This window comes from Sycon ciliatum, chromosome 1 (assembly GCF_964019385.1).
Source record: "Sycon ciliatum chromosome 1, ocSycCili1.1, whole genome shotgun sequence".
Taxonomy (NCBI): Eukaryota; Metazoa; Porifera; class Calcarea; order Leucosolenida; family Sycettidae; genus Sycon; species Sycon ciliatum.
This window is the reverse complement of record NC_088643.1, coordinates 46,968,050-46,994,910: the sequence shown is the minus strand read 5'-3', so window position 1 is coordinate 46,994,910 and position 26,861 is coordinate 46,968,050. Positions and strand designations below refer to the sequence as shown.

The window sequence follows — 26,861 nt, the reverse complement described above, 5'->3', positions numbered from 1 at the left end:
TTTTGTCGCGTGGTAGGTCTTTGTTACATCTTGCCGTGTTGGAAGCTTTGTACATACGTAAGTTAGACCCTGAGCTTTGTGTTCAGAAGGAGAATGTGTTGTCTTTGCAGTTGTTTGGCACTGTTCGTCGTGAAGGTGCGAAATAGATCTCTTGATATTTCTCTCTTTTTCTTGTCACTACGTTTTTGTCACTTATTGGATTTGCATGCTGTTTTTTTTTTTTGATTCTTCACATCTATTTTTTCGTGTCACTTCTACACATAATTGGAGTGATATGTTTCTGAACTTCTTTTCCTTATTGATAGCTTGCATGCCGTCCTACCGGTAGGACCACGGGTCCTACCGGTAGGACCCAAGAAATCGCGCTGCAAAAGTGCTTTTGGTTGAGAAATTTCTTGAAACAATTGTTGAGATGAGGTCTTTGTCAGGCAAAGTAATGGCGCAAAATGCAAGACTATGTCCAGTGCATTGCATACGCGCAATTTTATCAATTGTCAAAATGGCCGCACATACTCCTGTCGGAGCGCTAGCAACTCTGTCCAAAGTGAATTTTGACCATGGCACATCAATCGTGGTGAGGTACTAATGTTTTTATTAGTCTGCCAAGGCAGTGGAATGCATAATTCCATACACCGTTTCCATGGTTACCATTTGCTGTTACCATGGACTATGCTTTGTGCGATCACGTCTAAAATTTGTGGACTCCTTCATTAGCCCCTGAGCAACAGTTTAGGGTCAAGTTTTAGGTCAATGTTAGAACAGAGGCCATGCAGCATGTCTGTGTATGATGGTCCTACCGGTAGGTCCTACCGGTAGGACCGAGGTCTATGCAAGCTATCATTATAGTTGTAGTCTTTTAGCTTATTTCCATCATTCCCTGTAGTATTTTGACAAGAAGGGAACGAAAACGTTCAATACTTTGACACATGTCCTAATTGGCTGGTGGTGACTCTTGCGTAGATGCATGCGTAGATAATACATTTTTTGTATTATTATTATTATTATTATTATTATTATTATTATTATTATTATTATTATTATTATTATTATTCAACGCAATAAATAGAGTAAGCTGCGCACTCAGTACAAACACCATAAGCAAAACTTGTTTTCATGTAAATAAAGAAGCTTGTTCCTAAACGTTTTCGTCGCCATCTCATCAGAGGATTAATGGCAAATCAACAAAAGCTCTTAACTCAATATATATACGCACAATGCAAGTAATAATTTAGACCCTAACTAGCGCGATAAAATGAGAGCTGAAAGAAACATTACACCATTCAACGGTATCAGGTGACAACAGATGCGATAAATTCACCACTAGAAAGTTACCATGCAACCACAAACGAGAACTACTGATCTAAATTCACAAACAATTTCAACGTAAACAAATTCTTTTTCTGCCTACACAAAATCGGCTTGGTGGTAAAAATGTAGATAGACTCCAATACACGCAAATACCTTTGCCAGTAATCCTCTGATGAGATGGCGACGAAAACGTTTAGGAACAAGCTTCTTTATTTACATGAAAACAAGTTTTGCTTATGGTGTTTGTACTGAGTGCGCAGCTTACTCTATTTATTGCGTTGATTACATTTTTATCTCCACGGAAGCTTTTTAATTATTATTATTATTATTATATTATGGCGGTGAGAGCATTGACAAAATAGCACTTTAAAAGATAGCGCTAGTGGCACCAACTACATAGTGAAACAATGAATATTACCAGTATCAAAAAAACAGTGGTGACCACGTACAGTCAGACCTCGCATATCCGGTCCTCTTTTATCCGGATCCCTCGCCATCCGGAAGAAAATCGTTGGTTACCGATTTACAGCATATGCCATGCATACACACAGTATGTGTGTTCGATTATCCGGTTATTTTTGTGGAAAACGGATGCGTGCGGTTATGCGAGGTCTGACTGTACTACAATGTCAAAACAGTGACAACTTTCTCACATACTTCTTTTGCGCACACAGAACTGGTAATAGTACCATAAAGTAGAGCAAGAGCGGTACTTTATGGTACTTCAACATGTAGCAAGCATTGCAGGGCTGTCCCGTGTACTTACTTGCGTTGACCTTCATTGTGTCAATATCCAACGTTAGCTTGCTGTACAGGTAATGTGCGTTCACATCCAACTGAGTCCACACACAAGTCTCTCGCTCTATCTTAATCCTAGCTGAATGAGATGTGCTGTGAATGGTTCACATCGCTACGCGTAACGGCCCCATTAAAATGCTTACCTCATAGAAGCGACCAGTCAGCTCCCACTCGCGCCCAGCAGAGGAGGGGATCTACGTAAGAATCATGGAGAGAATATGACATACACACATGTACATGTACTTGTATTCACAGCAACAAGATAACATAATTACAGCACTATCAAGTGCTGAAGATCATGCCACTCAAGCATCTACACAATAAAACTGCACACACACACACACACCTTTGACCTTTGACGCCCATCGCCGGAGGCGATGATAGCAATGCTACGGCAGAAGCCATAGCAACTTGTGCCGGGATTGCACCATTCAACAGCTTGCAAGGCTGAAGAATTGACCCTCACTATTCAGCCTGGTCTACACCATACACACACACACACACACACACACACACACACACACACACACACACACACACACACACACACACACACACACAAACACACACACACACTACATTAAGTGTAGGTGGCTGCAATGGAGTTTGTGCACCATAGTGCTGTTTGATGACACAGGCACACAGGTTTCACAAAATTGGCAAGGTCTTCTTGTCACTGGGACTTTTCTCAGCGCAAAGTTATTTTTGGTGGTTTTGAAGTGAAGGGTACTGGGGCCGATATTTTAGTTAGAGGACTATGTTGTGTAGAATATCAAAAGCGTGCCACATTGCAAGTGTTCTTTCCGACGGTTGGGGGAGTTTGTACAACCAACTCCTGGTTTGAGCTGGTATACACATTGAGCTCCTAACCAGAAACGTGGCCTGGCGTCCATGAGGACATTGCGCTGCGGGCAATACGATGCGGGATCTGAGTACACTTTTTCAAGCCTTTCTCATTCTTTTTCATTATTATTTGGTTTAGTTTAGTTGAGTTATCCTCGGGACCTCATTGATACCCGTTCAACTCCGCTTGTTTTCTATCCATTGCTCAGTCTACAGCCGTCAACGGCGAAGTTCTAATCATCGTCCAGATCATGAGTATTAATTCTACATTTGTTGCCGGTGGTCATTGCCATGACTCAGTCTGCAAGTTCAACATGCGGCTTTCCTAAGTAAAGAAAATGAAGTCCGTGACCTGTATCCACCCGTCATGCTGTCGCACAACTGTCCAGTGATTGGTGATGCCATCAAGGAGCGAGTATGCGTCTCAGCACATGGCCATGTACTTCCAAAATGAGTTTTGTCAGTAAAGGTGGCGTGATATAATCATGGGTGTACTATGATATTATAGCATATACATGTCTGTACAGTACTTGTCATTCTTACTGTGTGAACACACGGCGGTGACACCTCACTGTGCAGTAGCTCTTTGAGCACACGTGCACTCACATCCGCGAGCAGGGTGTTGCAGAAGTCAAACGTCTCCTCGGCAGACACCATGCTGCAGAACTGTAACAGCATGCTTATGGTACCCAATTGATGAAGTGTGGATCTGACTCCAGCTTCTTCAGCTAGTTGAATGATATCTACAGTCACCTCCAGGATCATGTCAATTCCTCTCGCCACATCCTGCGTGCTCCATACTCGCATCGCGTCCCAGAAGCTAGCGGGAATGGTGGGCTCAGTTTCAGGTGCACTTATGTTGGTTCTGGACAATGGACCAGTGGTCAATCGAGCGGACCCGGCTGCTAGTTGTGATGAGCTTGTGGGGTTAGTCGACCGCGATATGAGCATTTCCACAGGGGTTCTCACCTGTGTGGAGCCAAGGTCAGACTGGCAGTTGCATATGGTCGCATTCCACAGCTCCTGCTGGGCCACATGTCGGAACCACCCAGTGTCGATGTGCTGACCAGTACAATACTCTTTGAGACAGACACTCGGTGACTGGCCATTCTCTGCAGATGCTCTTGCGTCCAGCATATTGATAACTTTGTTCAGCTCCCGTATGCTACAATCTGCCTGGCCACAGTGCCACAGCATTGATGCATACTCGGCCTGAACCAGGGCGGCTGAGCAGCAAGTCTCACCCACTCTGCCGCTGCGGTCCAGAATCTCAGCAAATCCCTTGGCCAGCTCAAAGTAGCGAAGCGATGTCTGCCAGTCAGAGTGATAGGAGTACGTGAGCCGTGCAAAGTACAGCAGCAGTTGCAAGTGTTGCTCAGTCTCCATACTTTTGCTACACGTCGCTAACATGCTCTCCGCCAACGGGAGCACGGAGGAGATGTCATATCTTTGCCGCTCTGCTCGATTGCACTGCTGCTGATCTTGGAAGAACTTGAGCAGATTACCGGTAAGTAGCTTTACCAGACCTGCCTTGCTAAGGGAGGTCCACTTCCAGTCCAACGACGAAGATTCACACTCCTGAGCCTCAGCGGCTTCTGAACTCGGGCTGCTGGTGTCACTGTCGAATTCTTTGACCAGGATTTCTTCAATAGAGCGCTGGACAAGAATTGACACACGGATCATGTCACCATGGAAAGTGATCAGACCAAGCTGATGAAGTTTGTGTAGAGTGGTGGTGTGCAGCTGCGAATTTGCTTTGCTGCACCCTGTAGATGGGTCATGGTGGCCAGTATCTTGTGATTGATCCTCTCCATTGGCCATGTCTGTTGCCAGCCCTGGCACTGTGGCCGGCATTGAGTTGAGGATGCGCTCAATAATGAAGATGGGGATTTGGCAGCCTGCTCTGCCAAGAAACGACAGCGCCACCATAACAATAGCATTCGACTCGGACATCTGGTCAAGCAGCAGCGACGTTGTTGCCACGATGCTGCGGCAGTAGCGACTCTCGCCATTCTTGCCCACCTGAAGAAGCCGGAGTGACTTTGCCTTGCCAGCACCGACGGCAATGTCCTGAAGGAACGGAGGGGTGCTGGAAGCCAGTGAAGCCGATGTTGCCGGATCACACGCCATGTAAATCTGCTTGGCTATGTCCTGTGTCGTGTCAGAGTCGCTCAGCACATGGGCGGTCAGCTCCAACGCAAGCGGACAGTTGCAAAGGCTGCTCTCCACAAAGCGCCACAGGGTGGCGTCGCTGAGTAGCTGCGGCATCACACTGGCGTCGCGCAGCTTTGGACACTTGCTCACCAGGTAATCCAAGGCATCATGCGTGCTCAGCGGCAGCAGCTCGTGGAGTGCCGCAGATGGAGTGCAGCTTATCCACTGGGACTTCATAGTCGAGAGACTTGTGCAGATGACAGCATGGCGCTGCATGTTCTGCACTTGGAGTACAGACATCAAAAGTCTGGGGTTGCGAACATCATCGATGACCAGCAGCAAGTTGCTTGCCGTCGACAAGTACTTCATGCCTACATCAATGAGACTGTGCTCGGCGCTGGCTAGGTCTCCACTAGTCACTGGCATGCCGCCAGGGGTGTTCATGCGACCAATGCGGCTGATACCAAGCTGAATGCTAGCCTGTGAGGTGCCAGACAGCCAGTATTGCTCGGGCAGCTCTCCACTGCACTGGCTAGCGACTTGAGCAGCGACGGCTGTTTTCCCCATTCCTAGCTCTCCTATGATAACGGTGAGCCTGTCCGCCAGTAACGACATTGTGAGCGTTGCAATGTCCTGCTCACGTCCAAACAGCTTTGCTTTGGGCACTAAGAGCGGCAGTCTCCCATTGTCGATAGATGTGCCCATGTCTTCGGTAGCAGCAAGCCGATTGAATACAATGGCTACTGCCGGCGTTTTCGGGTTCCGCACCATGCTGCTTAAATCCTTGGCCACTTGTGCAATCTCGTGACACTCACGTCCTCCAGCAAGCATTCTCAGAATGAGCTGGGCGCTCTTCATGTACAGAGACATTTTATTCTCAGTGAGGGCAGCACAGTTTGTGTGGCACACGTAGTTCCTCAGACCGGCCTTGCCACACACCACCTCTAAAGCTGTTCCAAGCTTGGTCATCAGGCCACGACCGTCAGGCACCTTTTGGGGCTTCGGAAACGCAACCGAAGCGTTGCGAAGTAGCCTGTCCTCCAGTCTTGAGTAGCTCTCCATCATCTTGGCTCTGTCTTCGGCCCGGCCAGGACCAGTGCTGCCCGCATCGGCCATACATGCCTTGTGACAGGCCAGGACCCCCTTCTTCAGATATATGTACATAGTTTGTATGTCAGTGTGTACTTGCATGCCTGGATTGTCGTGGATAGCAGCTGCTGATGATGCATCCTGGCCATGTTGGATGTACAGCACGATTGGCTGAAGCTCAAGCGAGAGACTGCGCAGAGTCGCCAGTCCAATCATCTTCAAAGCAAGGCGTCGTGAAGCTGTGACCTGCTGGAGGCCAGCATCGATCTTGCTTGCCTGGTAGCCATTACCAGAAGCATGGCCGCTGCATCCTCCACTACTAACATTACCTTCCTGGCTGCTTACTTCTGCCAAGTGTCTTATCTCAACTATTGCAAGGTGCAGCTCTCCAAGTGCTTCTTGTCTCCTGTGCTCATCCAGCACGGGGAAATCCCCTTGCTGGCTTGGCCCAAGCTGGGGAACTTCAGGAAATGAACAAGAGCTGGAGAGTAACTCACACAGCTCCTGCATGCAAAGCAATGAAGACAGCACCTCTCCTATCGACAGGACGTGGGGTTCATGGAACAGCTTCTGTCGGAACACGAGCAACACATTAGCCAAGTGTCGCATGGAGTCGGCCACTTCCTCGCAGCGAAACACACTGACCGGCGAGGACTGTGATTCGCCGACTCTACGGCAGTCATCATCAAGCCCTGCACTCTTACCCGGACATTCTGCAACACCCTCGGCCTGGATCTCATCGATAACTCTCGCTTCGTCGGCTACATCGTTTCCTACTGGGGAATCTTGTGCAGGACACCAGAGGAACGGTTTGGTGACCGCGACGGAACGTCGACATCCCATTAGCTGACTGTTGAGCTTCACCATCAGGGAGCACAGCAGGTAAATATCTGCCTGTTCCGCAGCTTCCGAAGGAATGTAATCCTTGACGGTTCCGCCGACCAGCTCTCTGCAGCGCTCTCGCCACGTCCTACCGAGCAGAGATTTGATCTTGGCCAGGAGGGACGGTGTGCAGGCACGCTCGAAGGCGTCGACGGCTATGTAGGAGCAGAACAGCACACACTGTCGCTTACCCGATGCTTCAAGACAAGCCGCCATGATTGAAGGATAAGTCCTGTTGCTACCGAAGCGTAATCATTCCAGTAATGTTACATGTAATGATGTAGATCTACAACACAGTCTAATAGGACCGTATGAACCGCACTGGCTGCCATTCGAAGGTCACTCAGACTTTTATAGGAAGAGGTTCTGTAGTCTCGCTCAACAAAGTCCTCCCCGGAGCTTTCCGGCACTCGGTGAGGAGCAGGACCATGCCTGCTCACAGTATTTGCATGGTCCACCCCCGTGACGAGGAATCCATGGCTCTGGCTCACTGAGAAGCAGGAGCTAGTAGTAGTAGCGGCTGCGTGGTTGATCTGCTAGCTAGCAGCAGTCTAGAAGTTCGCAAACTAATTATTTTTCATATATCCGCAGAAGTACCAATACGGGAAAGCGAGCGCATGCTTGCCAGGAAGGAAGGGAAATGCTTTTGCATAAGTCTCAGAGCTCAGAGGATCCACCGACCTGATCTGACTCTGAGCCCTGTGGCTACTGACAGTCTGTGTACTGCATGCGTTCTGGCACGTCAGTCATCATAGCTCATAGCTCATAGCTCGAGGGGATCGGAATCGGAATCTGGAGCTACACCTCTACGTGGGCCGTGTGTTTGTCCTAGTTTGATCTACCAACCCCGGAGGTGCAAACAACTCACCAGTCTCCATAATCTATTCTTGCATGCACAACCGTTGAACGATGGGGATCGTGCAGCGCCGTATTTCAATGAGTTACAAACATGAACGATGGTGGCAGCTACAGCGTTGTAGCTGGGTGGGTGCTAACAGTTTGGCAACCAGGTAACGGTTAGTTACCACGGTATGTGCAGCCTTCACATGTGTGATACACGTACCGGTAGTCGTGAAATAATTGTCTTGAGCCTAAAAAAGAACGAACGTAGAAGATAGCGTCCGCTGCGCTTATGAAGTAACTTATTTATGGTGGCGGTGATTCCGAAAGGCTGCGCTCAGGATCCAGACAGTGTACGTGTCTCCCTGATGTTGTGTGGGAGATCGAGAGGGCTCCCCGGGAGACGACCCCACCCGGCCCAGGGGATTGTCAGTGCCACTGCCAGCTAGCTACCGCCTACCGGGACATGTGTACTACAATAATTGTAGTACATAATATATGTACCGTAAAGTACCGTTGATCCGCCCCCTCTCTAATTCCCGCCCCCTGTCGATTTTCTACCTGTGAAGTGACTTTGGCGTATACAACGAAATACAATGTTGAACCGACGCATGCACTGCTGTACACAATACTTGCCAATCCAGGATGAAAATGTGCACAATCCAGCACATTGAGTCTGATCCTCTCGTACATCGTACTGCACTTGACAGCCTTGATCTAATTCCCGCCCCCTGCCGAAAACCCAGCTGGGAAGCGACATGGCGTGGGCACGGTGGGCCCGGGGGCGGATCAACGGTACTTTACGGTACTAGCAAGAGTCCATAACCCGGGTTATGGACTCTTGGTACTTGTAGTAGTAGTAGTAGTAGCAAGAGTCCATAACGGGTTATGGACTCTTGGTAGTAGTTCAGCGCCGCAGACCGTGTGACCTTCCATGTCCGTGAAGTGCGCTAGTTCTTCAGCGAGCCAAGGTAGACCTAGTGTAACAGGTTGATGGAGACGCTCATGATGCCTGGCTGGGACGTCCAGGGGAGTAGCCTTTTTGGCCGGACCACAGATGTGCGTTTTTCCAGTGGCCATGATGGTGACAGACAGAAGGGTGAGTGAATGTAGAGTAGACTCTAGTAGATCTTCTAGGGGCAACGTTTAATGCTAGATAAACACGATGACAAGCCTGCACATGAGAATGGATATCAGATAATTTTGTAGATTTAACGGAACAAGAAATCCTGATAGTTTGGTGGAACAGACATGTAGTTACAGAGTACTGATGTACATGACTTGTACTGAGATGTACCAAGGCCACTTCACACAGTACATGTAGACCATGATTGTATGGTACGGTGTAGTCACCAGGGCTAGGGAGTCTCAGTGTATAACACATCCTCACTGGTCATTGGCCAGCAGCCAAAGGAAGACATTATGCGATAGTGACCGCCATCTGGCAAACACACACAAGTGCCAACTTCAATCCAACAAAGCCCGAAGCTGTTCCAACTTCCTAAAAAAAAACCTGTAGTGAGCCCCCCCTCTCACTCTCTTTCTCTCTGCCACGATCTCCCTCTCCGTCTCTTTCCCTCCCTGTTTTGATTTGTGGCGGGATAGCTTTGGAGGTTATCAGAGCTATGTAACGTTAGATTAGTAGCCGTTGCCTGGGGAATCTGTATTGCTTTTTTTTTTAAATGTACACTCTAAGATCCCAACACAGGTCTGCCAGAAGCAGCTTCAGTCAGCCTGGCGCTAGCTGAGCCTGCACGCCAACATCAACACTAAAATGAGAACTACATATACTGTACAAGTACATTGCTGTATTTCAAAGTGTAATTCTATGAATGCAGCTCTAGATGTTGCTAGGCCTCATACCGTAAACCCGGAATTGTTTGCACCCGTTTTAGCTCGCGAATTCACCTGCGATGACAGACCATTTTACGCCAGTCGCCTGCAAACGTTTGCGCTGATGATTGACTCGTGTCTACAGGTTCGTGTTTCGCGCCCACTTACTTTCGCAATTTCACCCCCATCGCTACAATCGCGAATGTTACAGGATCGCAAAGGTTTCTGGGTTTACAGTAGTCATTGTAATCCCTGAGACAATAAGCGGTCAGGCCCTGGCCCACAAGCCTCAACCCGGAACCCCAGAAGTCTGACGGCCTTCAAGTGCAGCCCGGGATAGGGCTCGGCCTCATCCGTGATCACGGGTGCGTGGCAACTGCTTTTATGAGCCAAGGCTGGATCCTGCTTGCACAGTTCTTCCATTCATGACTGAGGCTTTCTTGACCCATCGCCGTGAAACTGATCACCAAACATTTTTTTCAACTGCACGTGACCACCCCATGCTCACAATCAAAACCCCCAGTGAGTGTCTCAGAATAATACGCGTAATACCAAGAGTCCATATGTATTACCAAGACTCCATAATGGACTCTTGGTAATACTTTATAACAGTACAGGTAGATTAATGCTTTGCAGCTCCGAGTTTTGATGTGTGAACACAAGAAGATGGCTATGTGAAGTAGCTGCACTTATCCAGAATATTCATTTATCCAACAGCGTCCGGTCTCAAGGGTGCTGTAGTAATTGACACTCAACTATACCGTGCCGTGTATAAATATGCGTTTTTCTGTGTATTTTTCACCATTTGAAAAAAAGCATAACTTTCCAAACTTCTTTTTAAACGGGCCTCATAACTTGCATACCGGTAAGTACAGCAAATGCATACCTGTGATTATCCACCATACAAGCATTATTCCTGGGGTCTATGCATGCCAGAGAAGTCACTACATGTACTTAGAACAGAGGAAACAGCACTTCTTCTAAAAATCACATCTATCGAAAGAAGACTGTTATGTTAGCTCTTGTTTCCAGGAGGCACATAAATGGCAAGAGATTGGGGTTATATGATCATTGGCATACCACAGCAGCGCAGAAGGCACTTCTTGACCTACCGGTTCAAACGTGGATCCTGGTTTCAGCAACCTTTATTAAAATCCTTTTGGCGATGGTAGACCTGCATGTTTGTAGCTGTGCACATGAAGGCAAGTCGAGCGACTGCACTGACGAACACTGGTTACTGACCTGTATGGACAAAGTGTAGGAAAGGAGAATCAGTCCGAGGCTGTAGCCCTTGCTACATAACAGTAAACAATTGACACTAGACAGCACATCTCATGTTTATACCAGATACCGGCAGTTGAAATTTTTGCGCTCAATGACTCAACAATTGACATCTCCAATTGTACTCGTACTCAATGCTTCCTCTTTCACAACCCTGACCTCTACCCGTGTGCGTGGGAATAGGAGATGAGTAGGAGGATAACGCTATAAGAATTGTATTCAGTTCTCATGGAATATGATGAGAAGACAGTGGAAAATAAATTAGTACTTGTAAATTATTTAAAAAAAAATACTGGTACAACACAGAAGACAGTGATTCGTGACTTGTCACTAAGCAGATGAGAATAGCGATATATACTAACTCGGGTATAAAACTGGTTGAGACGAAACACAGTCCTCAAGACACGATCCGGTAACGCAGCAGCAGCAGCCTGGAAAGCTTGGAACACAAAAGAGTCCGAAATAAATTGTTATAAAGCGCGAGTTGAAAATAATTAAGAAATAAAAGCCTAACGAAAGGTTATGACAGATGGATTCATTGTTGGAAGATCCGTTGAAAGTAGCTATTGCAGGGCAAGTGAGACAGTGTTTTGGTATTGTTCAAATGTAGGGCCCATTACCTGATTACGGCAGTACAGAGAGCATGGAGGAGTGGCATTCTCAAAGGAACTGTAGAAACAAGCAATGAGGTATTAGAAAATCAAGATTTAGCATCGGAGAAAGCCCAAAGCAGGACGAGTAGTCAGGATGCTCACGTCCAACGCACGTCATCTTTGTGCAAGACACATTTCAGAGTGCGCATATCCCGCAGCACCTGGCGATTTGCCGCAAGGCGCGACTCGCTGCGTGCGTGCAGAAACTCATGCGGCTGAGAGGGGCCGTGGCGCTTTGCTTGCTTTGCACGAGATGCCACGGTAGAACGGGAGCAGCAGTCGTCGTGGTCAACGGTGTTCCTTGCGCAGTGCTCAGGCTGATTGCCATCGTGGTGTCGCCGGCGAGCACGAGAAGAAACACGATCGCAGATTACTGGGTGATGTCGCTTGAGCTCTGCCAGCACCTGCTGCAAACTGCCGCCAACGGAGTGAGATGGAGCGGTCGACTGACCAACAACAAATGGGATGTGAGCCAGATTCAGGCGATAGTGGCGGCCATCTCCGTTCTGAAAGGGTGCAGATTGCTTTGGCCGTGCTGCTGGTTTGTGTGCTGAACTGTGATGTGATCTATGCGGCTCATCAACGCCAGAGTCACTGCCCGAGTCAGCGGAACTTTCATCAGCATCGTCATCAGAGTTTCCTTCGTTGTCATCATCCAGGATAACATTGTGTACCTACAAACACAGACACGCACGAGCGTGCAAAACACACACCCAGTTGAAGTGAAGAAAACGAAAGTCTGGATGAGATTCTGACAAGACTGAGGCCTGTAAGAAGGGAAAAACTCTTGAAATAACTGAAGTACATGAGTCACTCCTAGCAATGCACCTTGAAAAATCACAGCATTCTGACATGGTCAAATTACTCTCCATTGACAGAGAACACATGAGGGCACCCACTCTTGATTTTTTACTGGTAGCTACGATAATCTACATCCAGATCAGCATTGACTCATACATGCAAAGCTACCCTATCGTACCCTAGCCCTGTGCTCTTGACGATGTCGACCCACACGAGCTCTCTCCAGTTGCAATCGAGCTTCCTCTAGCTGCTGAACAAGAGATGGCGACGACGGTTCCTCACGGGAGTGCTGTGATCTGACATTACGGAGACGCGCACGATCCTGCTCCAACTCAGATCTATAACGAGAGGTTTCCTCAGTCAGCTCCTCGAATCGTTGGTTGAGTGAAGATTTCTCATTTTGCAGCTGACGAAGTTGATCCTGCATGTCCATTAGTGCCTGAAGAACAGCACCACTCCGACTCTCTCGAATGACTGAGGGTCTCTCGCGTATGTGTGCATCTCTGGCGGGTTGAAACTGCTCAAAGCCATTGCGATGAGGCAATTCAAGAAACGAATTTAAATCTGCCATTGAACACTATCAAACTGAACTGAAGTGAATCACAAATAAATCATGGACAATGAGGCAGGATAACTCCAGGATCAATTTACGTAGCCCGTTGTCGTTCTAGCTACCGGTATTGTATTCCTTTCTCAGGGCAAGAGGCTTACTGGTTCGGAAAGCTTCTACTTACTACAGTATGTAGATTGATCTAATTCCAACTAAGATTGTGTGTAGCCTGGCTAGATAGCAGAGCTAGCTGGTGCTCTTCTCCTTCTACCAAACTTTTTGCTTCACCTGAACTGAAAATAGTCGGACGCATGATTTTCAAACTGATATGCAGTTTGAAATGTTTAGTTGGGTGCAAAAAGCGCGCCCTACTTTTTCACGATTATTTTTTTCGATCGCCAGAAATCTACACACATAACACATGTCATTGTGTGTAGCGCATCAGCTCGAGCCATGATCCAACTTACTTCCAAGCCATGCTGCATGCCGCCGCCAGATGATCATCGATCAGATCTGCAGAGCAACCAATCGACACGGCCTAGCGCGCCTAGCGCCTTGACATGTTGTCGTGCATCACTGACTGCATGTGACCAGTATGCAGTGCATGCATGCATGCAGTGACCATGGTGACCAGAGAACCCCTCGCGCTCGCCTCGCGGCGCGTACTGTTACGTGTTGTAGCAAGAGTACTCTTGTACCTACTCTTGGTTGTAGGTAGACTGGCCGGAGACTTGTACGTGTGTGCATGTTTGTGACCAGGTGACGAGAGTCCACAAGCACACAAGCATGCAACACCACAGCTACTGTGCTGATCCAGATAGCTGCAGACTAGATCTACTGTGCCACGGTGAGGTTGATCAAGCCACGGAGACTTGCACTGTTTGTTTGCAGTTGGGCTTTGGAGTTTGGTGTTACTTCCCTACTTCCTCTCCCGAGGTTGTGAATATGCTGTTTATGAACTTTGGATGAGTCCGTTTTTCCCAGTCCCAAACCTTACAGCTGTGTTTGGAGAGCTTGTCAACGTTCCCTTCGAGCCACTGTAAGTACTAGTAGTAGATTTATTACAGGCGCAATGTAAAGTGATTCTTTTATCATTTTCGTCGCCAGACCCCGAAATAACTTCCTTCCTTGCGTGGGGGGCTGGACCACGTGAACATTCTATTGCAGTATTGGCATGATAAGGCCAATTACAGTCATTATTGAGTGGAAAGAAAAAGTGATCGACGTTTCTGCAGGCATGCATTTGTATTCATTTTCATAACATGCATTATTTTTGTAGTTCCCACACCAATTTGAATACGTCCTTGAGACTGCTAAGATGATACGAGCAGTAGTTATTGGGTGTCCTGTCTTGAATATTATAACTGCTCTTCCTTCACTTGTTGCTCGTGAGGTTATCGTTTGTTGATAGGGTGCTGAACACTGATGTCCGTATCAGCATTATGTCTTCCATCCAACGCATCATTTTCTGGGGCTAGTCGTGCATGATCATGATCTTTCTACAGTAGGTGGTAGGGGCTAGGCGCTGGATGAAGAGGCCAGGGACTCACCCCAGTAGAGTTGCACAGTGCACAGCCCTGACCATATGTTCGTGGATCATCTGTTTATTTATTTATTGTATTTCCAACTTTTGTCAGGTCTCATTGTATGCTGTCAAGAATCTAATGTGCGAGGAATAGAATGCACGATTAGTTATTTTTTGGCTGCCCCCACTGAACATCTAGTGCTGTAAGTTGCAGTGATTTTTTCGATAATTTACCGCACTAGGTCCATTCAGTTCTTCTTTGGGATTGGTGAGTTCTTCAAAGAAATCCATCCTGGCTCGGTACTCATCTTGTAGTTTTAAAGCTCCATGGATATAGATAGGTTACCTACTATGTAGCTGCGTTTTGGGGGATCTGGATTGAGCTTGGTTGCGATGCAGAACAAGGATTTGAAGTGAAGTTGTGATGCAGTACATGCACATGTTATCATTTGCATAGATGTGGAGTGGCGAATGTAAACATGCCTTGTCGGCAGGGGGCCTCATCACTACAGAACAGCACGGCATAGGGATGGTGCCCTGGGTGGCATTATTAGTACACATTAATACTTGTAGATACATGTCCTTGTAAATGGAGGGTAGGAAACCTTGAAGGTCTTGTGTCCAGGTCATTGATAGTACATGTAATACCAGTGCCATGCTGCTGTGGACTAAAGTGGGAATGGTGTCGGAAGTGCGATCAAGTGGTGTGGATGCTGAATGAAGGGGGCCAAAATTGCATTATTTCGAAGCATTTACAACCCTAAGTACAGGGTACTGGGACATAATTTAGAAAAAGTGTCACAGCAATTTTTCCTGGTGTTTCAATTACTTCAGTATTATTGTTGTATATACTTGAAGTACATGTAGTACGTACTGACTCTGTGGACAGAACTGTTTCGTCCTTTGTGTTTTAAACGTAGTATGTACATATGTGCCCATTCTTCATTACTAGTCTGGACATGGTATTAGATAATCAACCAGCAACATAGTCTGGACATGTACTGAAGACTACATGTATAGTGTACTTGAGATGGATGTGTAAGTGTGTCATGATGCACTTAGCTTACTGCATGACACACTCTAGCTATGGTCCTGTGGTGCAGGCACAGCTTGTTGCCAAAGACAAGCGGGAGGGCTTTATGAGTAGCTACTTGTGTGACTGATCCCAGCTGGCTCAATTTGTACTTGTGACCATTTGCATCATCTTCCCTTACTCCTCCTTCTCCTCGTCCCCCCCCCCCCCAACCTAAGTATTATAGTACATGACATTGTGAGAAATGCTGAGTGGGTTAATTAGCTATTTGCCAAACATGTCTAGAACTAGGGCTGAAACAATTGTACCAATTAGGTACTCGTTTAATCTCAAATTAGGGTTGACACTTCGCCCACATTCATGTCAATTATTCTCTGCTGAGCAACTGGCACACTCAAAAAGCACTGTGGCTCACTTGCTTCTCCCCCTGGTTTCTGTCCATAGGAACTAAAAAAAATAAGAGCAACACGATCAATTGAAAACAGCTATTTTTTCAAGTTACATGACTTCGACCTAACTTGGGGAATGGAGTAATTTGTGCTAATACACCTGACACTATTTGCTAACAACTATGGTTCAGTACTGTAAAACGGGTGACGTTTGCGACAATAAATGTTTGCGTTTTACAAATTGAGACTGGTTTGCGCTGTTTTGTTTGCGATTGAACACATATGTACGACATACATGTACGACACAGTCGAGTCAGTCCTTGCATTGAACTTTACATGGCGTGAGTTTGCGTTGTTCAAAGTTTGCGATTCGGGGCCTCTCGCAAAATTCGCAAACATTTTTACGTCGCAATAGTTACCTGTTTTACAGTATTCGTTGTCTACGCTATCGCTCAGCTGAAGACTTATCGATAAGTGAAAGCCCGTGGTTATTCCAGCCCTCTCTGGCACCCAGAGATAGCTTTCCATGCACATTGTACCTGTAATGTCACTGTGAGACTTGCATTGTAACCGTATCCCTTCTTGCTTTGCTAGCATTGTCTCAAGGGTCACATTTCTACCTACCTACCCTCCCCCCCCCCCCCCCCCCCCCCTCTGTTCTTTCTCCGGCCATGCACGCTATTATGTCATGTAGCTGGTCTTATGAAGTACAGTTAACCTTGTGAAATAACTGTGTAACAACAGCTTTCTTCACTATCTTCAGACCTACTAACCATTTGGCAGCATACTTTCAACTTTACCATGTGAAGTTCTCTGAGTTTATATGGCAGTACTCTCAGGGCAGGGTCAGTACCATTTTTCGTCTGATGATCGATTCAGTTCGTGAAACTCAGAGTTACGAAAAAGCAACAACTGGTTCTTCTGTCTGTGTACTTTCGACCTTATGAATGATGATGAGTCTTGAATAGCAACACTTTTCTGATGGCTGATCGAGGGTCGTTGTTCGCAAGGTTCACTGAATATTGCATTGCATACGGGACACAGGCAGCTTACACCAGCTTGCATTTGGCTTCTCTCTCTCTCTCTCTTTCTCTCTCTCTCTCTCTCTCTCTCTCTCTCTCTCTCTCTCTCTCTCTCTTCTTTCTTTTATGAAGAATGTGTGCTCCTTTCTGTGCCTTTCCCAGGTATATATTGTAGGCACGGGTCCATCAGTAGCAAAGTAAGGCGGCGTGTCATGTCAGACCGCGGGGAGAGTGAAGATGAGTTCTTTGAAGCCAACGAAGAGTTTTCGTCGTCATCATCCTCCAAGCTGGAGGAAGGCGTGAAGGAGCTCAGCATCGCAGAGAAGAATGCGGCCATCAAGGCTGGATGTTCAATGTACGTATCAGTTTACTCGCAACGAATGAACACGAAGTATGCTTTAGGACACTCCATGCAGTTAGCTGCCATGTTATGCTTGTGTATGCTCAATGGAAAATGATCCACCCACCTCGACTCACTTTGTATTGTTGGCTTACTGTATTATCTTGTGGTGATTGCTTCTTTCTTTCCTGATCTTGTTCTTTGAATACCTTCTCACGCAGGCAACTACCGTGTCGGCAAGGAGGTAGGTCCAACTTGTACCGGATTGTATTATATGCTTAATTAATTTGCAGTGGTTGTTTTCTTTAACACCATTTCCTTAATGATTATCGTAAACATTGTTTAGTCTCCATTGGTCAAGTTATCGCCCCGCAGGCTGTCCGTGTTCAGTCATGTACATGCCAGGTGATTACTGTCTCCTTCTTTCTACACTGTCTTTGTAGGCTTGGGTACTAAGTAGGGATATATGGGCGTTCCCCTTTCTTTAGGTTGTACATCACTGGTGGCTATGATTGTTGTTGTGTCTGCCTTCTCTCTTTTTTTTCTGCAGGTACTGCAACTGTAATTGCTGATGTTCACACTGGGGAGGAAGATGATCTGGGTAAGAGTGTGCTCCCAGCAGTTTAGTCTGTCACACAAGCATCCTGTATTTTCTCTTTTGCTGTTGCATATTCCGTAAGCCATGTTGACCTGCCACCACACTGTCACTTTCCAGCTGGTTTTTAGGGCCGGAGTGGGAATTAGACCCAGGCGGTCACGTGCAGTACGCTGTACAACAACGTGAATGGGTCAGGCTTGCCTGTCTGGATTGTGCACAGTTCCATCCACAGGACCACCAGCTCTGGTATGCATTGGGTACTGCGATGCATGCGTCTGTTCAACACCCTGTTTTGGTGTTTACTGGTATGCTGAAGTTGCTTCACAAGTAGAAATGGACAATGGGTGGAAACTAGAGAAGGGCACATCAACGATATTGTACAGTAGTGTACATTCAGTGTACTACCTCATGTTTGATACCTGAAGGTCAACACGTCCATGTATTCATCTATGCATGTTTGCTTGTTACTCGTTGCTGCCGCCTCTACTGCTGCAGAAGCAAACATTGAAGGCAGCAAAAGTGTCATTACGCATCTACTGTCCCAGGTTCGTGTCGGAATGGACTTGACCAAAGTAAGTGCGCGTACTGTCGCTGTTGTGGTTGTTCTATACGCCTGTTCCTTCTATCTTGAAATCGATACGTTAATATAGCTGTGTTGCTAACTTGCTAGGCGTTTTTGTAACCACTGTTGACGTGGTGTACAAGTTTCCTAGCACCCATTCCAGTTGTTTCCAATTCTGGTGGTGAAGGTTATGGTTTGAACTGCACTTCACCTGATGTTGAATTTTAACATGCGCTGCATCTGAGACCTCCCTCTAACCTTTCCTGCTACAGTCAAATCTGCCGTTAGCAACCTCTGCTGTAGGCGACCATCTACCGTTTGCGACCAATTTTCCGTGCACCGACGATTTCACATACAAATTGATCTGTCCATAGCGACCATCTGCTGTGCGCGACCAGCGACCGCGATTTCATGCACGGTGGCTGCATTCAAATCTGCTGTAAGCGACCGCGACCCACGTTCAGTCAGATGCGAAACTGTACTTGCCAGTGCGCTGTCAACTGCAAGGTGTGAAAATGCGCTGTCTTGCAAGTGTGATCGACTGGCCCTGGCACCCCTATATTCTATTGAATACTGTATAAGCAGAAATATTCGTCTGGAATTTAATTTCGTCTTTTTCGTCCAAGGAGCTTTTGGACTAAATTAAATGTAGGACTAATGTCGATTTGCCCAGCTTTTCTATACACTCTTATGATCCATGGACGAAATTTTCAACTGGACGAACTCCTTTTCTTTGGAGTTGGACGAAATTATTGACCGACGAAATTTTCTGCCTCTACAGTATCCAATAAAATGATATTAAAAATCACATTATTCTCGTTGATTTGAGTACATGGAAGCATATATGCATGCCCAGTATGCCGGATTTACCATACATCTGCCGTAAGAGACCGCTTTTTCTTGCACCAAGTGGCGGTCGCTAACGGCAGATTTGACTGTACCACGTTTCAACGTTTATATGTGCTTACGGCTTGTGTATACAAAGTGCATATGACCAGTGCTCTGCGAAAACCGACCTTAGGTGCTATTTTGGCGAAATTGAGTTTGTGCTGGATTGTTGACCCAGGACCCTTTCTTCAACTTCTGGTGAAGTTTTAGGTGGATTGCATACATATTCAGTTAGATACAATGACAATTTCTTTGCACTTTTCTTGCAATTTTTGGAGGAAAAATAGCAAAAATCCAGGATTTTATGCTACATTTTGGAACCAATGCAGCGAGAATTCAAGCAGGATGATTGCAACCAAACTTTGCAGAATAAATCTGTATGTCATAATGCTCAAAAGGAAAGGTTTATGATGGCATTGGATCTTCCTGTTGTGGAGATAGACACATTCTATCTCTGTTCTGTGGATGGTGTTGCTCACGAATCTGGTGGAAGAGGTATTTGGCTCTGTTTGAGGATATGCCAGCCGGAGTGATGCGTAGAGGCAGGTGCAAAGTAGTGAAGAAGCTAGGATCAATGCCGGATTAAAGGATATTGATAGTTTTATCTGGTACTGGTAGTTAGAACATCTAGTTATGTCTACATCAGCCGCACACATTGTTTCGTAATCGGTGATATCATGGCAGTCTCTTTTCCAAATCTTGCCAAACGTACTGTATGCAGCTTTGCCACCAGGCTTTGTGAACGCCTGGTGAACAAGCTTCTTCGTAGTGATACTGGGCAAATACATGTAGGTTGGTACTGGCTTGTTGTGTCCATGTCGAGCTGCAGGTTAAGGGAGGCCATGAAATAGCATAATACTAGCATAGCATAATGCTCTATAAAATGCTTCAGCTCCACAACATCTTCCACAGGCAGTGCATTCCAGAGTTCTGTGTTGGGCTGATTACACTTGCACTGACAGCAGCCTGTAGATTTCAGCACCCAGGGCTTGATCCTGGAGGCACACACAAAGACTTCCTGACATGCATGTACAGATGACTTCCACACCAGCCACTGACTCTGTACTTCAGTAGTTCAGAGTAGTATTGTTGAGCCCCATCTATCACATCTCCCAGCATGCTGGACGCGCTGGGTAGCCTCACCACGTCTCCTGAGCACGTCTAGCTTTCCGCCTACACACAAGCAGCGATCTCAGTGTCTTGATCAGGACCTGCGCTGTGTGTGCTGTAAGTGCAAGCAAGGTTTCAAGTGTCACGCTCTTGAAACAGCACCAGTGCGGAACACCTACAGCGCTTGTCAAACTTGTCACGCGCCTCCTGGATTGTAGACAGTACTTGAACCGATTTTTCTTGGTGTGCACTCTGTATATTGCCGGCATTGAGGGGCTGGGCTGGTGGCAGAACCGACGCCTGATCGAAATTCTCCTCCGCATCACCTTGATCACCGTCCAGCTCGATCAGCGTTACGTCCTGCGATTCCACATCCGACTCTCCTCGGCACTGCTGTCATCAGAACTGCGATTGGACCAGGCCAAAAAAATGACTATTCATCGTGAAGGAGTTCGGCTAAAACCTCTGGGGAGAAGCCCGCAGCAATTATTTGAGCTAGCGACTGTCTTCTGCTTCGTTCCGCCATGACTCTCACCTTGTAATCTTCAAAAATCGACAGATCGTGACGTTTTGTTCTTTTTCTCGAAAAAATTACGAAGCACCTAAGGTCGGTTTTCGCAGAGCGCGGGTCATATGATCACTGCTTATGTGTACAAAGTACATGTAGATACATGTATCAGTCATTCATGTATTGGTACTGTGCTGCACAATGTGTGAACACCCTGACATGTTGTCCTTGAGGTCAGGTCATGTGTATGGAAAGGATGAGTAAACAACCCACACTATCTATAAGACCACCAGAGTAAACTGTTAATAGGGAGGTTTCGCTCTACGTAATTACGTATGAAAATCCGTATGTCATACGCGCCGGGGAGCGAGGTCAACTTTCATACGTAAATCTCTCTACGGATTTCCGTAGGAAAGCTGTTTCCTACGTTGGGTCCTCCGTAGGACTTTTTGAATTATTTTTTTCGCATTTTCCGCATTTGTCCATGGCAACGTTCAAGCCGCGCGAAACACAAGGTACACATACCGTACACCACGTGCAAAATAAAAAGGGAAACGCGGTTTCGGTTCATGGTGCATGCGGCGGGTGCATGCAGCCAACGCGTCTCCAAAGCAACACGGCATGTTTAGCAGTCGTGGAGAAATCACGTAGAGCGAAACCCAACAGCTCTGATTTTTACGTATGAACGTTCCGTGCAGTTCCTACGTTACTCTAATTTCAGAAATTTTCGGTGCTCAATAATTTCGGTATGAGGGCAAAAGGCCAGGTTAGGTGAACAGAAATTTTAAGTACAGAGAAGCAGTTCCCTATTGGTTTATGTGTGTTAGTGTTTGTTCGGTGTATTGAAATTTTAGGTATGAAACAGATGCACCGAAAGTACCGAAAATAAAAGTACACCGAAAATTTGTGAAATTACAGTATTTTCATACGTAATTCCGTAGAGCGAAACCTCCCTAATGGCTACCATGGCCAGCTTGACAAGACCCCCTCTATCAATCTCTCTCTCTCTCTCTCACCCCCACTGGGCTGCCTATCATTCTTTTCAGTCGCTGCCAGAAAATTAGATTAACTCTTTGACTTTATTTTCCTCAGGTTGTGCTGCCAACATTTATCCTTGAGCGCCGGTCCATGCTGGAGATGTATGCTGATTTCTTTGCGCATGCGGACTTGTTTGCAAGGTAATTTCATGTACACTTGCACAATCTCCAGTTAGTTGTGGTGGCTGGGTGGGTGTATCTGTCTGTGATTGTGGTGCTTTCGCATACATGTCCGGTAGCAGTTCATTTTGAGATGCCGTGAAACTTCAGTGTATTGGAGTATACCTCGGTGATGGCTGAACTGAGTCACAGTTATGGGGTGATGGAGTCAGCACTCGTGCAGGAGTTGCAAGCATTCAGCATGTGAACATGTCACCATCTACCCATCATGGATCACGCGCATCTGGGGAGTGTGGATCTGATTTGGACCAGATGTCGTTTAAAAAAAATACTTTCCAGCCTGCCGCCATGCCTCTCGAGCCCTGCCATGATCTAGATTTGATTATTTTGATACTTTCCAGCCTGTTGTCGTAAATTGAGTTATGGACTCACTACATTACTCAGGCGACACTGGCCGATCATTTTCCGACTACATTACTCAGGCGACACTGGACAATCACTTCCCCTCCACTCGGTAGCTGGCTGATATGAAACTGTCGTCTCTCTCTGTCTTGTGTTTGTTGTGCAGAATTCCCGAGTATGATACGCCGAGGGAGCGGTTTATTGAGGTGGTGCGATGGTACATATCTTCTTTTCATGCGGGCAGAAGGGTGAGGCACTTCATGCTGCTAGCTTTGATATGTCTTGTGCACATGCACCCTTCTTCACCTTGATGAATCGATATTCCTAGCTGTATGGGCATGGCTGCTGCTCTTTGAGTATCTTTGTACTAACAAGAGTGCATAACCAAGAGTGTGCAGCTCCTGCCTTGAGCTGCGACGGGCTCACTCATTGCGGAATTTTTTCCTTGCGTCCTGTTTTGGCGGAAGTTTGATCAAATGCGCTTGCTTTTCCGCGCTCATCATGTCTATACCGTGTCAGTTCATCAGGTTCAGGGCACATGGATCTACCGTCCGTTGTTCTGCTTCGACTTCTGTAGCTGTGCTGTACCAGTTCTTTACACTTTTGATTAGCACTCAGATGTGTAGGCCGGGTACCCAAGAACCCGCTCCCACCTTGACGGACCCTATAGTAATCGGGCACTCACAAAATAGGGGTGAAAAATTAGCCCCCATATTCTTTTTGTTGTTGGATTGCATTCAACCCTTGTATGCTGCCCTGGACCAGACCCAATTGTGACCGGGACTGTCCGATAGCTTATATAGGGCACCCGATTGACCACTACTTTTGAGCTCTGCCCTAGCATGATGACATCAGTGAGCCAAATGGCCGTGAAAGAAAGATGCTATAAAAACTCCGTCGTGGGCTAAGAGATTGTAGAGTTGCTTACACATGATTTTGTAATCTTGATGCTATCCTAGTCACCCTTTTAGGTCTCCAAAAACACCTGCAATTCTGATTGCATGACTCTGATCACCGGTGTGTGTACTGCTAGTGTCTGATCATGTTACAACTATGTGCACTGCTAGTGTCTGATTTAGTACAGGGGTGGTTGCAGTGTGAAAGTGCACTATAGTGGTTTCTCAGGCCACTGAGTTGTGTTGTTGCTGTTGTTTGATTTGCACTGGGCTTCCATCCATGTCGCTGTTGGTATTTTGCAGAGCTCACTTGCGAAAAAACCGTATAATCCCATCCTGGGGGAGACGTTCCAGTGTATGTGGGATGTTCCTGCCACGCACGGTGTCACAGAGGTAATTCTTACCTGGCTGCTGGCCATGTTCTCATATGTGTATGAAGGACTAGCTGCATTTTGCCTATTGTGCTTTTCAATTTTGTGTCTGTGTGTGGTGTTGTGTTGTGTGGTGTCTGTGTGTGGTGTCTGTTTTAATGTTGGGTCAAGTGTCTGATAATTTTTTTGTTGGTGTTTGGGTGAAAGTTGGCACTGAGATCCCGAGTTTGAGTACTCTGATTTTCTCCGATCGAATATTCAAGTATTTTCATCTCCTAAAAATTGCACACCAAGGGCTTTAAAATAACATGATACAACCCGGATTGAACCGAGTAGCAATCATTTTCTCGGGTATATTGGTTGGTGGGTCATTTGGGCTCTCTCTACTCGTGAACAAAATTTGACTGTGTGGTGAACATTTAATGTTCACCACACAGTCTGCACATCACCATCTGCCGACTGCTGCCCTGAAACTGCAGATTTCTGTAGTAAATGCATGTACCATGTATGAACGAGTACTCTGATTTATTCCGAGTACGATTATTTTTGAAAAAACCGAGCGAGTACTCGAGTACTCGGTATAATTGTTTCACCCCTAGTGTTTGGTCATTGTTGCTTGTTTCCTCAGTCAATGCTGGAGAACGGTCCCGTGGCTTGGGCACATGAAAACAGTGTATCATTCATCGCAGAGCAAGTGTCTCACCATCCACCAGGTATGTCTTTGTTTACTTGTGTCTGCTATTGTTCAGAGAGTATTCATGTATTGGAAAATGGTCGCTGAAACCTTGGGCCTTGAACCTGCACTGACTGTGTTATTTGCTTGGTTGCTGATTGTGTGTGTGTGTGTGTGCGTGTGTGTGTGTGTGTGTTTGCGCATGTATGTGTGTGTGCGTGTGCCTTTCCACAGTGGCTGCATTCTATGCTGAGCATCCTGGCAAGCGAGTATCTTGTTGTGCACACATTTGGACTAAATCGAAGTTCCTCGGCCTCTCAATATGTGCTCACCTAGTCGGCGAAGGTATGCCGGAGTACTATGATGGTTCACGCTTGTAGAATATCTCCATCTCTTAGTGGTGCATTCGAGAAGGACCATCACAGTCTATGTGCTGAGGGGTGTGCATTTAACTGGTTTAAGTTACCGTATTATCTCTAATATAAGCACGGTCCTTTATTTTTTCAATGTACCTCCGCCCCGTGCTATTATTGGAGACGTTCCTTTATTGGAGACTGTTCCATTATTATTTCAACCTCATTTCAGAGGCTTGTTGCCATGCCAAATTCATGTCAGACACACACATTTCAGGGTTTTTTCACCGGTACAGATAATGAATTTACACAGTGTGCTTATAATGGAGACTGAGCACTTTATTTTTTGAATGCCGCCCCAAGGTGTTCTATTATTGGAGACGTGCTATTATTGGAGACTGTGCTTATATTAGAGATAATATGGTATGCTGTATCCTTGTCGGTGGATTTCTGCTCTGCCTTGTAATCTTGTGGCTACGGCGCTGTTGAAGTGTTTGGCTGACAAGGGGGATTGACATGATGCATGCCTTGTTGTTGGGTTTCTGCTCTGCCTTGTAATCCCCTGTGGCTATGGCGCTGTTCAAGTGTTTGGCTGACAAGGGGGGATTGACATGGTGCATGTTGGGCTGTACTTGACTTCACCTCCTCTAGTCAGGCTTTAGTGTGCGCTTTTCAAGCATGAGGAGCAGGATCTATGCACAGTATGACAGGAGTGCACGTGCAAAGAGTAAGGAGAATACACATCGACCTTCTCATGCTGCATGCGCATCTTGCCCTCGAGGGGGGGGGGGGGGCTTTTTTGTGGCTGAAAGTCGCGCATTGTGACCGGTTGCTGAGCAAAACTGATCTACCTTTTTTTTTTTAATTATTCAGGTACGCTAACCGATCACGTTCATAATGAGACATATCGCGTAACGTTCCCGAGTGCGTATGCCAGGTAAGACGATGACGATAGCTCATCCACGTGTATTGGTGGCAAAGTGAAGTCCGACCCCGGGCCTTTCATATTTATGTACGACATTCGCATGGGTACTGCTTGCAAGTGTATTTACTCCTGTGGACACACATGGTTCTACATATGCATTCCTGGGAAAGCATGTGCACACAGCAAGCAAGGTTATGCTGACACTTAAGTTATGGCAGTGGTTGGATTTCGCCAATCACGGCTGTACTTGGAGCTTCGGCTGCTTGGCTACAAGAACATGCCTTGTATGTTGTAGCCTGGTAGTGTAGCCTCTTGAATCTGAGTATGAAATTGTAACGAACAGGCATGGCCTGTTTTGCCAATGATCTATCCGGCCAGGCACTTGCTGCACTCAGTGCACGTGTAAGCAAGAACACATTCCACTTTCTTCACCCACATCCAGTCTACAAGCAGGTGTTGCTGCAATAGTGCTCCGTGATGCACAACGTGCCTTTAGTTTGTATATTATTTTCTATGTTCCTATCCTTGGTTATGGTGTGCAGTGACAGTGAATGCTTGTGTTGTTGACATTGCTATGGTCGGCTGTTGTTCTTGTTGGTGTTCGGTATTGGTGTAGGTCCATCTTGACAACACCGTGGATGGAGATGGGTGGCAAGGCAGAAGTCACCTGTGAAAAGTCAGGATTATCGGCATCCATCGAGTTCATATGCAAGGTCAGTAGAGCACTCTTTAGGACTGTTGCTTTCTGATGATGCATTGCACTGTGTGCGTGTGTGTGTGTGCGTTCGCGCGTTCTTGAGTGTTTTCTTGCATGTGTGTAGTGTGTGTGTATGGGGGGGGGGGGGGGGGGGGTCACGCTGGTCGTTGGGCAAGTACACAGTACATGAATGCGATGTCCATGTATTTTCTGATTATGTACGATGTAGCTATCCAGTTGTTTGCATAGGCCATTTCTATCCTTACTGCCATTTTCACTTGATGTGCTGCCACGGTGTCTCTCTTGTGTACGTACAGCCTTTTGTTGGAGGAACTCGTCATCGTGTTACTGGTGAACTCAAGTACGTATTTGATCAGTTA

At 46.6% G+C, this 26,861-nt stretch overlaps 3 protein-coding genes across 7 annotated transcripts in view; 1 reads left to right on the top strand and 2 right to left on the bottom strand.

Moving 5' to 3' along the window:
- The window catches only part of LOC135829287 (uncharacterized), a 33,441-nt gene extending 25,850 nt beyond the window's left edge, over positions 1-7,591 (bottom strand). For all 3 annotated transcript variants that reach the window (XM_065341693.1, XM_065341707.1, XM_065341700.1), the window contains exons 1-2: positions 3,493-7,591; positions 2,250-2,300 (exon numbers count right to left, since the gene is read on the bottom strand). In XM_065341693.1, the coding sequence (XP_065197765.1) occupies positions 2,250-2,300; positions 3,493-7,290 (3,849 nt within the window). In that variant the 5' untranslated portion in view covers positions 7,291-7,591. The remainder of the gene's footprint in view (positions 1-2,249; positions 2,301-3,492) is intronic.
- A 1,301-nt stretch (positions 7,592-8,892) lies between these two features.
- Positions 8,893-26,861, top strand: part of LOC135829321 (oxysterol-binding protein-related protein 9-like) — a 21,038-nt gene continuing 3,069 nt past the window's right edge. The window contains exons 1-13 of one of the 2 annotated variants that reach the window (XM_065341728.1): positions 8,893-9,013; positions 17,164-17,356; positions 17,563-17,585; positions 17,892-17,942; positions 18,435-18,511; positions 22,100-22,185; positions 22,733-22,814; positions 23,766-23,855; positions 24,462-24,546; positions 24,741-24,851; positions 25,733-25,796; positions 26,401-26,497; positions 26,799-26,842. In XM_065341728.1, coding sequence (XP_065197800.1) covers positions 8,908-9,013; positions 17,164-17,356; positions 17,563-17,585; positions 17,892-17,942; positions 18,435-18,511; positions 22,100-22,185; positions 22,733-22,814; positions 23,766-23,855; positions 24,462-24,546; positions 24,741-24,851; positions 25,733-25,796; positions 26,401-26,497; positions 26,799-26,842 — 1,109 coding nt within the window. In that variant the 5' untranslated portion in view covers positions 8,893-8,907. Of the gene's footprint in view, positions 9,014-13,768; positions 14,072-17,163; positions 17,357-17,562; positions 17,586-17,891; positions 17,943-18,434; positions 18,512-22,099; positions 22,186-22,732; positions 22,815-23,765; positions 23,856-24,461; positions 24,547-24,740; positions 24,852-25,732; positions 25,797-26,400; positions 26,498-26,798; positions 26,843-26,861 lie in introns of those variants that run through there. The other variant, XM_065341733.1, reaches the window with a different exon arrangement.
- Positions 10,860-13,358, bottom strand: LOC135829339 (centrosomal protein of 57 kDa-like). Of its 2 annotated transcripts, XR_010555797.1 has the most exons (3): positions 12,661-13,358; positions 11,391-12,355; positions 10,860-10,989 (listed from the first exon to the last, which is right to left on the bottom strand). XR_010555797.1 is itself a non-coding variant. In XM_065341747.1 (2 exons), the coding sequence occupies exons 1-2, from the start codon at positions 13,051-13,053 to the stop codon at positions 11,780-11,782; spliced, it is 969 nt and encodes a 322-aa protein (XP_065197819.1). In that variant the 5' UTR covers positions 13,054-13,358; the 3' UTR covers positions 11,228-11,779. The 2 variants fall into 2 exon arrangements, 1 of the variants encoding a protein (XP_065197819.1); XM_065341747.1 differs by lacking the exon at positions 10,860-10,989 and having other exon boundaries at positions 11,228-12,355.